The sequence below is a fragment of the Arvicola amphibius genome, chromosome 9 (assembly GCF_903992535.2).
Source record: "Arvicola amphibius chromosome 9, mArvAmp1.2, whole genome shotgun sequence".
NCBI classification, from domain to species: domain Eukaryota; kingdom Metazoa; phylum Chordata; class Mammalia; order Rodentia; family Cricetidae; genus Arvicola; species Arvicola amphibius.
The window spans coordinates 25,940,005-25,954,283 of record NC_052055.2 but is presented as its reverse complement, the minus strand read 5'-3'; the positions used below and the strand labels follow the sequence as shown (position 1 = coordinate 25,954,283).

Genomic DNA, 14,279 nt, shown 5'->3' with positions numbered 1-14,279 from the left:
GATTAGAGAGAACACATTTCTTCATACATTTGTTATTTTTTCCATGATTCCTCTGCTAGGTTCAGTTTGAAATCAAATGCCCATGTTGGTAACAGAAAAACATTTTAACACCATTCCGTGCAAATTTGTTCATTCTGTCATCTCTTGAGTAGAGGTTCTATTCCACTTAGCTGTGTTTCACAGCTCGGAAGGTGCTTAGGTTTCCATTCCAGATGCTACAATCTCATGTCCTAAAGATACGCAACCCAAATCCAACTTTTGTGCTTCAACCCAGTATCTGTATATCATCTGGACTCTGTGTTACTCTAGGTTGTATCCAGTGACATTTATGTGTGTATCTCCTCAGTGAATGGACCTTGAAGGCAGACAACCTCCTGTTGTCCCACCGACTGCCTTATGCCTCAGTGATTCATGTGGCATCTGTATCCAGTCGTCTTTTCCTCAGCGTCTCCACAGTTGAACTGATAAACACAGTCAATGATGTTTCAATTTCACTGTGGTGGGCTTCTTTGATATGTGATAATCCAGGGCATGTCTAGGTCGTGCTGTGGAAGAAGGCTCACTTTGTGAGATGAACTAAGCATGCCACAAGTCACCTTTCCTGCTTGCTTCTGAGGACAGAGCTGAGGACTAACTCAATCTCAGCTTCTCATCCCCAATCTCAGTCAGGTCTCTCTTTAGTGCTCTTCCAGTAAGAACAAATGCTCAAGGAAAGAAAAAAAAATACGTACATTTTAGCAATACTCTTGACATATCTGAGAGTCCCTTTCCCGTGTAAGTGACAACTGGGCCGAAAGGATCCAGCCCATGTCTGACTCTTGGGATCAAGGCTTAGGTGGCATGAGGTGTTTGAGGTCTAGATGTAAAATAGGGTAGAAGAAAGGAGGATTTGGGGTCATCTCCTGCAACCGCCTAGTTAAGTCCCTATATGCAGTACCTGTCAAAGGGCAATTAGTAAGCAAAATCCAACAGAAACTGAAGATCAGACCTTCTCCACCCAGAAGGAGGAACAGCGTGTACCTCTTACTTACCTACTCAGCCTAGCTTTCCCAAACTTAACATTTGTGCCTCTTTCTCTTATTCCTTGTAGGATGAACAGGTGCACTAGAGAGATTTCTCTCAAAAAACCCTGCAAGTCTGTCTTGCTGAGGGTCAGTCTCTTAAGTAGTTTCTTCTGCAAAGCCCTGCTTTCTTGGTGCGACCTCAGTCTCCATGTACTCGCAAGGCAGATAGCATGAGCCTCTTGAAGAGACAAGTACCAGAGTTCTGGAGCAGCTGAGGGGCTGCAAAGTCACAAAGGGACTCTGACAAACCCCCAGGTCTCATCAAGAGAGACAGTCAAAGTCTGGCACTTTTAGCTCTGACCACTTTACATCTGTTCACACTGGTTTATCATACAACTTCTGTGGAGTTATGAGAACATCCTCTGGCGACGTCTGATGCTGTACCCAGTAATATGAAATCTGCAGTCTATAGAGTTGCTGATTAGTTGTCTTTTGGTGACTCAACAGTTCTACTTGCCCAAAGTGGCAAGCAAATTAAAGCTGCCATTGTCTATTTCCTCTGAGGTGCAACTACCGGTGGAATAGTCGGGACTCCAAAGTTCACCACCCAAAGCCGGCAGTCACTTTCAAGGTCATATCCTGAACACTGGAGCACACAGTGGGTATCTCACCTGAAGACCTTCCCCTGGACAAAGACAAGTACTCCTTCAGAGAAAGAGGTGACAAAAACCAAAGAGATGTTTCCAGAGCTTCCTGTTGGGACCATAGCCACACAATCAACCTCAGGTAAGATGGCTTCTCAGTTTTCCCTCTCCTCTGCTATGGCTCCCTTCTGACTTCTTTAATCTCACACACATAACTAAAATACTTCCATATAACTCTTCCCACCACCTTAGTGTAAACAGTGTTCAGAAAGGTCAGCCAAGGATGGGAAATTGCACTGGTGATATAGACTTCTAGAATTTTTATTAACAGAGTTCCATATTGAAATAAGAAGGCCCAGAAAATAATACCAAGAGTTCTCCGATACCCTTAACCCAGCCTCCCCCACTTACAATATCTTACATAATGATAGTATTTGCTGGAATAAGACATGTTTATTTCAACAAAGTAAGCTGATGTCTTTCTCTGGAAATTCACAGAAAATGGTTAGGTTGGCATTTCATGACATAGATTGGTTAATCTACAGCACCTGGCTGGATATTGATACCAAAAATGTTAGTGACTCCACCCTAGCATAAAATGATGCTAGCAGTGGCTGGTCAAGAATTTTCCTAATCAATCCTACCTCATTTTGTGCAATATCAATAGTATGGTCACCAAACACAAAAGGCACAAAGACCTGTTGTTTCCTATCTGGAGTGATCTCTTTCAGTGAGAGTCAGCTTTATCTATCCTAACAATCGATCGGAATCATCATAAGTCTTTAATTCACTCACCTATCAAAGGACACCATTGCTTCCTGCCAGAAGATTGTTCAAAAATGGCTCTTAAAATTTCCTCTTTCTCTCTCCTGCTCAGAGACAGGAGGGAGAAACACTATAGTCATGATCCAGCTTACACTGAGCTCTTTTGTGCTTGAGCCCAACTAGGGCATCCTTTTCATCCTTGCCTTTCCCAAGGAGGCAAGGATTAAAAGGAGGCAGGCAGGCTACACAAAGGGTGTGTCTCCACAGTGGAGAGGACTAACTGTTGGGAGCAGTGAGACCCCAGATCCTGAATTTCTTGTAATCCCCTGATCTGAGTGCCTACAGCTGCTCTGAGCACGAGACCTTCAGGCGTTCCTGATGGCAAGAGAGTGGTTTCTGGTGGGTTTGGCTGGGGCGTGGCTATCTCTATATAATCTGCCCCTGAACACAATAAAGGGGCATTCTTGGGGAATTCAAGGATGATCCGTGTTGCTGTCTGTGTGTCTGTGTATTTTAACCTCCAGCCCCTTGCCTGAAGCTCGGTAACTGGGTGCCAGCGCACCGAGCTCAGACACGGGGGCGTGGTGCGCGGAAACTAACATTCAACTCCAGCAACTTCAAAAGTTTAATATGGTAACTTACATCATGAAAACTACACAAAATTGTAAAATATTCCAATATAACATAAAAATAGATGATTGCTAGAGGTAAAAAAGGTAATAAAACACCTAGCATGGTCCTCAAAGGAAAACACCAATTGATAAAAGAAAAATCACAGAACTTTAGTGAGAACAAAAACATTCAAATCCATGAGAGGACAACTCGTGTTCTAGATGAAATGTCTGAATACTTTTAAGGAGGAAATTGTGCTCCACTTAACTCCCAGCTGTGAAATTATCTACTGGTATTAGTTTTATAAACTTTGAGAGGAAAGATTTTTAACTTTCTCCCATGGGAACAAACATATGACGCTAACATTTTTAATAAAAGAATTAGGGAAGATTTTTTTAACTAAGGAAAGCTCTGTGAATTATTATTATTATTATTATTATTATTATTATTATTATTATTATTATTATTATTTATTATTATTCCCAATTTAATGCCAAGGCTAAAAAGAAGGACTGAGGATGTATCTCAATGGCAATCACTGGCTTGGTGTATTAGCTACTTTCTTTGTTATTATGACTAAGTGCAAGAAGCAATGGAAGGGAGGAAGAGCACTGTTTGGTGTATGGTCCAAAGAGATACATTCCACCATAGAGGGGGAGGCAAGGTGGCAGAACAGGAAGCAACTGATCTACAGTTAGGTAGCAGCTAATGTTCCATAACCTTCTAAAGTAGTACCATCAGCTGGGGAACAACTGTTCAAGCACATTCACATTTAAAACAATACATATAATGTGCAAAAACCTGAATTCCACCTCCAACACTGCAAACTAGAACACAAAAGCAGCAGAAGTAAAATGTGTTAAGTAACATGCTTCACAGTATGAAGAAAACAAGGGCAACCAATGCCTCCAGGTCTCCGAGCCTCAAACAATCTTCTCAGCCTATCACATGATTAGAAATATATTTCTTATGTTTGAGATAGGGTCCCCTCATCCTCAGTCACATGTTCTCACTTTCTGAGAGTCCAAGGGGTTTAGAGAAGTTTTGTTTCTCTTTTGTTCAAAGATTGATTTGTTTGTTTTTATGTTATGTGTATGCATGAGTAACTGTGTCCTGCAGGTATGTATCTACAACACATGCATACAGTGTCTGCAGAGGCCAGAAGAGGTCTTCTGATTTCCAGGAGTTGGAGATATAGAAGATTCTGAGCCACCATGTGGTTCTAGGAACAAATCCTGGTCTGCAAAACCAGCAAGTGTTCTTAACCAGCAGTCCATCTCTCCAGCCCAGATGCTTCTTTTGATTTGCTGCCAAAGAAAGCAAAATTCAGTTTAATCTACTTATTCCAGTCCACAGTAAAATATAAGCATCTGAATTGTCTGTGTTTTATATATACAAATTGCAATTGCCCTTCGAGAGAATTTTATGTCTGCAGTCTTATACATGATCAAAGAGATCAAGAACAGCAATGCTAATGATTGTCACTTTCAACACACAGCTACGAGGAACATGACCAGAACACCATGGGTGACAAGCAGACAGACATGGGATCCTACAGAATCAGTGTCTATGTCCCAGACTACGAATGATAGCACATCTAAAGGGCCACCCTGGGCAAACGGGCCATTCTGGGCAAGCCTTTCCTCCACATCAGCCTCACCTGCAGATGCCCAGCATCCCAGGAGCACAGGGAGCCCTTTGCATCCTTCTGGGCTACTGACCACACCCAGCAAACTAGCACAGCCCGGCAGAGCCTCAGGTGAGAGATAACAATCACCTCCTTGGCAATTATGCTTGAAAATGGCTTGAACATCTTTCTAAAGTTTCAAACTCTAATACACATGCTGAAAGTAGGAAAAAATAGTAAGTGATTTAATAAATAATGATAAAGATAAAGCAAAGTTTCCTTCCTTTCTCTATTCCAATCCTTTATTCTCTTTTATGAATAAATAAATGAATGCTCCTTCTTCACAGGATTCTCCCACCTGCCTCTTTTTTTCCCACATTAATTGTACAAGATAAAGGGTTCCGTTATAACATTGCCATATTGGATAGAACATGTTTTGACAATATTTGCCTGTCTACCACTCTTCATTATTCCCACTTCCTCTACCCCTTTCCTGTTCTCTTTCTATGTCCCTAGCATTTTCCATTTTAGCTTTCTGTAAACTCACTTCCCTTGTTTTTTTTTTTTGCTTTGTATCATTGCCCCTTAAGCAAATGGGCAGTACCATGAGAAATCAATCCTCCAGACAGGTTAACTGCCTTTGTTGCATAGCATTAATGGCGCTATGTTGATTACATATACAGCATGCATATTTGATGCAATGTAAGATGATTGTTAATTATACATAAATATAGATTTATGCCATCAAGTTATGAGGAGAGCTTGAGCTATAAAAGAGAATTTATCAAATTTGATAAGTTGTTGTATTGCATATGTATCCATGTATGTTCATGCCTATGTGTATATAATGAAACATCAGAAAATGGAAACAAAGCAAAATATATTTATATTTTAACCTTATATCTAACCTTACAGTTCCCAGATCATATTTGGGGGCTTTAGTCACCCTGATTTTCATTTTCTTTACTTAATATTCAGGAATTGTTCATAATTTCTCTTCTCACAAACAAAATTTGTTTCTAACTATTCATTTTAAAAATCCTTTCCTCTGGTATTTATGGGTGGTCAGAAACCTTCTTCCACGCCCATTGTGGTTAATAGGCTGTCACATGCGTCACAGCTGGAATTTTCATAACTGTGAACTCGACACTCTCCCCTCTAAAATATGTTCTCCCTAAAGTCTTAGGTCGTCAGCTTCAGGCTTCTCTGAAAGAGGCAGTCATATTAAGTTTGTCAGATGATTGCCTTTCTTACAAAATACAGGGATAGAACAGAGCACTTGAAATTTAACAGACTTCAGACACAAACATTTCAGCTGTATACTGAGATCCGGGAAAGATCACTTGGATGCCTCTAATCCCATAAACACCTGGTGCGATGATGCGAGCTCTGTCCGTCATTTGCACTAGTGTGGAGGAAGATTAAAGCAAAAATCACTTTGCGTCGATCAGTGGGGCATCAGTCACCATGGACCTCAGTTCTCTCTCAGTCTCAGACACAGCTGGACTGAAATCTTGCCTTTACCACACACGTTCATCACAGAAATTTTTCTTCTCCCTCCAAGTTCCCATTTTCTTGTCTGTTGGGTAAAAGTTGTCAGAGCTGTGACATCTGCAAGCAGTCGGCTCAGTCTGTGACATTGGACAGCTATTTCTCCCTGCAACTCTTCTCAGCTGGCCCTGCCATCTACAGGAGTCCCATGTCTCCAGTCCCTTACAGTTCAATATTCTGTGATCCCAAAGCCTTTGAATCAAGTTAGACAATAGTCATAGACAAATAGGATGTGGCTCAGGTTGCTCGAGGTTTAAATAGAAATCCATCAAGGAAGTAACCATTACTTGTAACCTTTTACTGGAGGCTACAGCCTAATCAATACCTGAAGAGAAATCAAAAAATGATGTTTCCCCCACCCTGAGAAAATGTCCAGATTTCCTTTGGTGCTGAGGGATCCTGGCAGTTATGGACTGTTTATGGATGACAGTAGTAGTCATCTTTGCAACTCACATGGACGTCCATGGGATGACAGCCATGCTGAATTGGACACCACAAGACTCCCAGTCCACGCAGAAGAGTGGTCACAAATAGTGGACCGCATTACAGAAATGTAGGCTGGAACATGGGTTCCCCGCAGCCCCCTCACTTTTTACTTGATTTTCTGGAGTCCAGCCACAGAAGAGTCCCGGTTGCTCACTCCTCCAGGTCTATGCATGGGCCTTTTGCTCAGCCTAGGAGGCCTATCCTCGTTAACTCTATGTTCCTCATTGCAGTCAGCAATGGCATCTGCTGAATTGAATTAGGTGCCTATCTACTGGGCCAGGTTGTAGCCCAGCCTTGCTCTTTTCATTCATCCACAGAATGGAGCTGCCAATTTAATCGTATCTCTCCCTCACCTTCTAGAATAGAGAGCTGCTTTGCTAGCTTGCCATAGGCCAGACTTGCATGGGTCAGGTCCTGAAGTGGTCCTAAAACCAAGACTTTATGAGCATGGAAAATAGATATTGAACTGAAAGCCTACATTATTATTAAAATTATTGAGAGGTGAATTATCAGGAATATGGACAGACTCATGTGTATACCAAGACTCAGATTAACAACAAGCAAGTTGTGTTTACTTTGTCTTAGAGGGCTCATAGCCATACACTTCCATGTTCAGTGCCATCACTGTCCCTTGTGGTGCCACCAAATCGTACGGATATTGGAAAGTTCCCAATGGCCCTGTCACACTTCACCAGCTACTGATGGGACTCATCCACTTCCCTTACATACTCCAAGAGGAATATGATTGTGGCTACATTTCTTATTCATCCCTGCACCTTCAACATCCTGATTGACATCAGCTCACTCGTCAGCAGCGCTGGTGAGACGTGGAACATCTTCTTCAGACTGGGCTCCCAATGGAAAAATGCATGCTCACCTCTCGCCTTTCCTCTCAGGAACACTCACCGCTGGAACGCAGACTCCAAGTCCAACCAAGGCACCAGCCCCTAGAGACTCCCAGACAGGTAAGACTGCATGGCCAAGCCAAGACACTCCATACCATGAAGGAAAGCATAGCCTAGGAGGAAGGGGCACAGTGGGACAAGAGAACCTGTAAGTATGCTGTCACCGAACTTGATTAGAGGAAAAGAAGCTCGAAGAAGTGGTTTCATTGTCTTGGTGCTCTGTGCATTTGTGTGATTCCTGTCCCTTTGGCTGTCATTTCCTTTAAGAACTCTTATCTTCAGAGTGCTGGGATTCTCTGATTCAATGTGTAGTAGCCCAAGGTCATCTCATTTTAGTTTTGGAGAATCTTCCTCTTGCTTTTTGCAGATGCTGTCCCTGCAGAGCGGCCCTTCACCCCTGTGTCAGAGGCAGCCCTGGTCCCAGCAGCCCATCAAGTCTCAAGTGAGTAGAAATGCCCAGTCACTGCTTAAGCTTGCATTTTCTTGCACGAGGTTGTACAGTCTAATAAATAGGCTTGTTTGATAAATGTAGACTCAGACTGCTAGGATGCAAATCTCAGCTCATCTTCTTTTGTGAGGTGTGGTATCCAGGATTCATTCACCCGATTTTGAGCAAGAACAACTGCAATTACTGTGAGCACTAAAAACATCTATTCTCCTTATTCCTGTCTGCATGGTTTTGTATAAGATAATGTGTACTGGACTGACTTGGGATTTTAAAGCTCTATGTTATTTAATCTGGTCAATGTTCACTGAGCAAACATCTAGGGAACTGTGCTGATCCCTTTGCAAACAGAAGCTGTTCTTGTGATAAGCTGGTTGTCTGGCTGTTAACTGAGCAGGGAGGGAAGAAGATGTAAATGATGACTCCAAAGTCCAAGCTGCATTTACTGGATGTGACTCACTGTGGCTGTGTTTTAAAGGATGCCCTGCTGGCCACATTCCTGAACACTCCATTCCCATGGTTTGAAAAGCAGAGACTTCCTAGGCTAGCATTTCCAGAACTCCCAAGACTTGAATTTCTTTTCTCAGTTTTTGGCTGTCACACTCTTCTCTTTTCTGTGCTGTCAGCTCCCTATGAATGAAATTGAGACAAAGTAAGACCTTCAAAGTTGGTCAGGTCCTCAGGCCCCGCCCCCTCCTGAATAGCTTTCTATAAAAGCTTCCTGACTGTTAAAATGCTGGTCAGTCATATGTCAACAGGACATTATTAACTTGCTGGAGCCTGAACAGTCTCTTGTTTCATATATTGTCAGACCAACTTCAGCCTTCACAACATCCAGTGAATGGTGAATGGGCCTTTCAGACAAAGACCCAATTGTGTTACCAAGAAATTGTGTCTCTGTCTCCTAGGACATCCAAAGGTGGTGCCAACAATAGTCAGGTTGTGTTCTAGAATACAATTTAACTATGCACACATCTATATTTACATTTATAGCTGTATCTATATCGCTGTCTCTATCCATCTGTCCTTCCACCTATCCACTTGTCCATCATATATCATCTGTCTATATATCCCTGGTCATTTCTGCTGATATTTCTTCAATACCTGTCTGATAGATCACTCTATGCCTACCTACCTAATATGTACCATTTTCATCCTTTGTCTATAATCTGTCCCATGAAGTAGTCACTGCATAAAATAAAGAGGATCTGACATCTTTGAGTATATTATTTTGCTCATCCAAAATATTTGTGGTATGTGGAAATCAGTCCTTAAGGATGCTGATTATATAGTGGAAATGTGATTTTTATGAGTATGGACCTGGAGTCAGTTCTCTGCAGAATCATTCACTCCCTACTCTGTGACATCGGAAAGTACCTGGTTCATAGTAGATGCTAAATGAAATATTGATTGAAGTCTGGCAGTGATACATGGTGTGGGGACAGTTAACGTTTCAGTAGACCTGTGGGAAAAATATTTTGTTTCTATATATTTTAAAAGTCCTTAGTTTTATTAACCCTCTCTCTACTTGCTAAATATTACTGATAAATTATAATTTAAAAATTCCCAGACTGGGTTTAGGCTCAGTTGTAGGTCACTTGTCTAGCATGCATGGAGACCTGGGTTCCATCCTTAAAACCACAAAAAAGTCTTTAAAAGTCTTATAAAATTTATAATATAACCAAGTCAGTACATTAATGATGTTCTTCAACTCAGTAACTGATAAGGAAACAAAAAAGAGGTCTTAAATCTCTACCGATGCAGAAACTGAGATTTACAAGCCAATACAGGGAAGCGATTTCACACAAGCTTGACAAATGATAATCTATAGCAATAATTCTTTTATTTAAAATGGTGCAAAAATCAACAGTGCACTTGTCAGACAATGGTCATTTACATAGCTAAGAACAGGAGCTATCTGCAGTGTTCTCAGACAGCAGTCATATATTAGTATCAGTTAACATGTACCCCTTTAGGGCTATAAAATATTCCTCAATGGGAGAACAGTTCAAGAGTTCCATTCCTGGGCTGTGGGATGACTTGATTGGCAGAGTGCTTGCCTACCATGCATGAAACTCTGTGTTCAATATCCAGTACCACATAATTGGGCATGATGGTGTATGTATGCCTGTGATCCTACAAATCAGAGGGTTGAGGCAGAAGTATCAGGAGTTCTAAATTAGCTCAATTGTACAGCAAGTTTTAGGCAAACCTGAACTCCATGAGGCTCTCTCTCTCTCTCTCTCTCTCTCTCTCTATATATATATATATATATATATATATATATATATATATATATAATCAAATCAGAAACTTCATTCTCCAATAAAGCCAAATACTCCCCAGAGTATTTTCTAGGCAACAATCAGAGCTACAATAAAGAGAAGCCACTGTTCCTGTCTGCTCATTTCTAGACATTGGGTCATTTTGCTTGATGGTGATGGGTGGCCCCTCCTGGGTGATTGTAACATCCTAATATAATTCAGTACTGGGTGAGAAGCCCCGTGAGAGGAGGACTCTGATCCTTCTTGTTTCTTGCTGCATTACTAGTCTGTTGGTGTCTGGTGCATAGTAGACTCTCAAAAAATTCAATAACTAAACCAACAATAATAGCTATTATTTGTAACTGTTTTATAGCAGGAACATTGTCATATGCTCCATGCAGAAGGATTTACTGACTCCTCCCAGTTGCTCTGCATGCTGGGTCTGAGTCTCCTCATTTCTCTTGTAAGGGTACCTGGGTGCAGGCTCTGGATTCAGTTTTAGGAGACCAGATAGGATGAGATCTTTAAGAACTCTATTTTCTTGTTGGCTTAATGTTTGTCTTCTTTTCCCAAAAGCCACATACTAAACAATAATGCAAAGCTGGTTGTGTGATACATGATCAACCTCATCCTCAAGGAGGCGCACTCAGCACTGGTTGTCCAGAGACCTGGCTTGCTAGCTTCATGTTTGATCGTACCATTCCCTTCTGTATTAGCTTCTTATTGTTGGAACAAAATACCTCACAAAACTATCTTAAAGAAAGAGGTTTGTCTGGGCCCACAGTTCAAGGGTACAGTCCACCATGGCAGGGAAGCCATGGCAGTGGGAACTTGGAGCAGGTGCTCATGTCTACAGTTGGGAAACAGAGGGAGGTAAGTCCTGGTGCTCAGAATGCTATCTGCTTTTTATTCAGTCCAGTATGTCACCCCACAGAGTGGAGCCACGCACACTTAAGATGGGTCATTGCATCTCCATTAATCCAGTCTAGGTGATTTGACATCCTTTCAAGATGACAATCAGTACTAACAATAATACTTTCTTTCCTCCTTACACAGGTTGTGCACATGTGCATATCTATGTACATACACACACATGCACACGCACACACACACACACACACACACACACTCACAACATATCCTCTGTATTTAAAGCATTTCCCATTCTCCCCAATCAGCTACCCCCTTGCAAGATAGTAAGATATCCTCTACACCAGAGATGCCCTTCTCCCAGTGCATCTCTGTTCCCACACTTGGGATGCCTCTCTAAAGCATGCTCCTCAGAGAAATCAGGCCTGGTCTCCCTTAGAAACCCACTTCTCATCATTCTCTTTCTCCTGAAGTTCCCACAGTAGTTTCACTGAGCAATAAGGAAACCACACTCTCTAGAATGTCTGTTTCCAACCTACCTGAATTAAGGGATAGACTGAACTCACCTGTCACAGCCTTATCTTAGGGAAAAATGCTTGCTGAGCTCTTATTAATTTCACATGTCTGAGATTGCATGTTCCAGGGTGTCCTCAGCCACTCCTCAAAGACGGGGCCATTACAGAAGCTCCCCTGCCCCTGACCATGAAGAAACTCAACCCATGCCTGATGGAGCTCTGTCGCTTCTTCCAGCAATGCCTCTGTGCCAGTCGAAAGAGAGATCTCAGTTCAGAAGCCATGAGGTAACCTGAGACAGTGAGTCCTCTGCACACCCTTTAGTTATAGACTTCTTATTGTGTGTGGTCTCCCTGTTAATTATTAGCTAGCCAGGCACGAAATATTCCCAGGCAGGTGATAGGTGACCAAAAGGAGTGTACTCTACAGTGTGCCCTTACTAAACGTTTATATCCTTGCGATCTATGACGGAGCTTTGTTCATCTCTACATTCTCAAAGCCAAGTGCGGAATCTTGTAAATGCACTTGAGCTGAGCTACACTGAGCTGATTTTATCTGAGATGAAGTGAGAAGAGTCAGGTGAACCTGAGATTAACTGATTAGGTTGAACTGAATCGCATGAATTGAGCTATGTTGAGGTGAAATGATTTTGGATAAGGCGAGTTGGGCACAGGAGAGATGAGTTGTGCTTAGATGGCCCAGGTTAAGTAAGGTTAAATGAGATGATGAGATGAGTTGAGGGCAGGTGAGTTGGGTTGAGTTTGGGTTCAACAGAGATGAGTCACAGTATATCTGGTAGAATTTCTACCGTGGACTTTGAATGTCAGTGTCCTCCACCTGATGAAATTTTCTAGGAAAATGTAATCAAAACATTTGCTTATCTAAATTAGGTCCTTTAATTCACACCAGCTGTCGCCTGCCAGATGAGATGGTTGTAAAAATAAAATCAGAAGGTCCGCCACACTTCCTTAAGATGATAGGGACATTGATATGCTCCTGCCATTCAATACCAATAGAAGATGATTCTGAGATGTATCCGTGGTTGTGAAATCCAGAGGCAAATGCGAACAGAGAAATGTATAGGATTCCCCAGTAAGATGGGGACTAATTTCTCAATTCCTTAATGTTAATCTTAAAAACTTACTAAGAGCCGGGCGGTGGTGGCGCACGCCTTTAATCCCAGCACTTGGGAGGCAGAGGCAGGCGGATCTCTGAGTTCGAGGCCAGCCTGGTCTACAAGAGCTAGTTCCAGGACAGGCTCTAGAAACTACAGGGAAACCCTGTCTCGAAAAACAAAAAAACAAAAAACAAAAAAACAAAAAAACAAAACAAAAAAAAACTTACTAAGATGTCCTTCATTTTTTTAAATCTCCATTACCCACTGCAACTGAGCCTCAAGCCCAGGTTTGCACCCTTTCCCCTTCATCTACTTTTAGATTTGATCTAGAATGTCTCAATATGCTTAGGTGTTTGATTTATCTAGAGAGGATAATAAGCAAGTTCACAGACCCAGTGGTGTGAATAAGCAAGGAAAGGGTGTTTCTTCACAGTGAGGAAAAGGAAAATCTTCAAACTAATACTTTCTGTATTATCCAGAGCCAGCCCACTCCAATAGATTCTTCTCTCACTGACTGAAGGTGTTGAGTCTCTATGATTTGCCAGTCATGCATTTTATTAGGAGTTGTGAAGATGAATCATAAATAGATCCAGAAACTGGGTCATAGCTGGGGGTGTAATAGTTGTAAATCAAAGTTAAAATAAAATGAAAGTGATAGGACTAAGCCATGTATCCAAGCAAGAGCATATTAGTCACACTCCCGTGACATAAATCACAACTGAAAATATCCATAAGGGACTAGAGAAGTGGTTCAGCAGGTAAGCACCTTCATGCTCTTCTAGACGACCTGAATTCAGAATCCAGCACCTATGTTAGGCAGCTTAGAAATGTCTGTCATGCTGGTTCCAAAATTCTTTTGCATGAAAACACACACATACACACACACACACACACACACACACACGTACATGCATACATATACAAAAAACCTGGCTTTCTAGAAAGAAAGGAAGGAAGGAAGGAAGGAAGGAAGGAAGGAAGGAAGGAAGGAAGGAAAAAGAAGGAAAGAAAAGAGAGAAAGAGAGAAAGAAAGAAAGAAAGAAAGAAAAAAAGAATGAAAGAAAGAAAAAAAGAAAGAAAGAAAGAAATCACATCTCACATCAGAGGGAAAAGAAGAAGTTCCCATGGAAAACTGGAGAATTCTGGGTTAATTTATAGGAATAAAGCTGCTGCTCACCAGGCCTTTCACACTGTCCTATACTATCCCATAAACTCCTATAAAACATTAAATATAGTACAAGAATACCAACGTGGGAGGATAATGTAACTTGGTATGCTTTTTTGACTAATAGTACTTTTGAGATTTGAAATCTATTTAGTGGAGAAGTTGGTAGTATGAAGAGAGAAATTTCAAACCTATATGACAAGTACTATAAGAGATCCAGAATCGAATGCTATAGAATCCAAGAAGGGGACCATATAGGGTATGATGGAGAAACAGAAGTTATGAGCATAGAAAATTAAAGCAGTCACTCC

The 14,279-nt window shown here is 41.5% G+C and overlaps 1 protein-coding gene across 1 annotated transcript in view; it reads left to right on the top strand.

Moving 5' to 3' along the window:
* Hhla1 (HERV-H LTR-associating 1) overlaps nt 1-14,279 on the top strand; it is a 36,625-nt gene that overhangs the window by 17,673 nt on the left and 4,673 nt on the right. Inside the window, exons 11-15 of the mRNA XM_038341207.1 lie at nt 1,569-1,806; nt 4,531-4,784; nt 7,586-7,654; nt 7,962-8,036; nt 11,817-11,973. Coding sequence (XP_038197135.1) covers nt 1,569-1,806; nt 4,531-4,784; nt 7,586-7,654; nt 7,962-8,036; nt 11,817-11,973 — 793 coding nt within the window. The remainder of the gene's footprint in view (nt 1-1,568; nt 1,807-4,530; nt 4,785-7,585; nt 7,655-7,961; nt 8,037-11,816; nt 11,974-14,279) is intronic.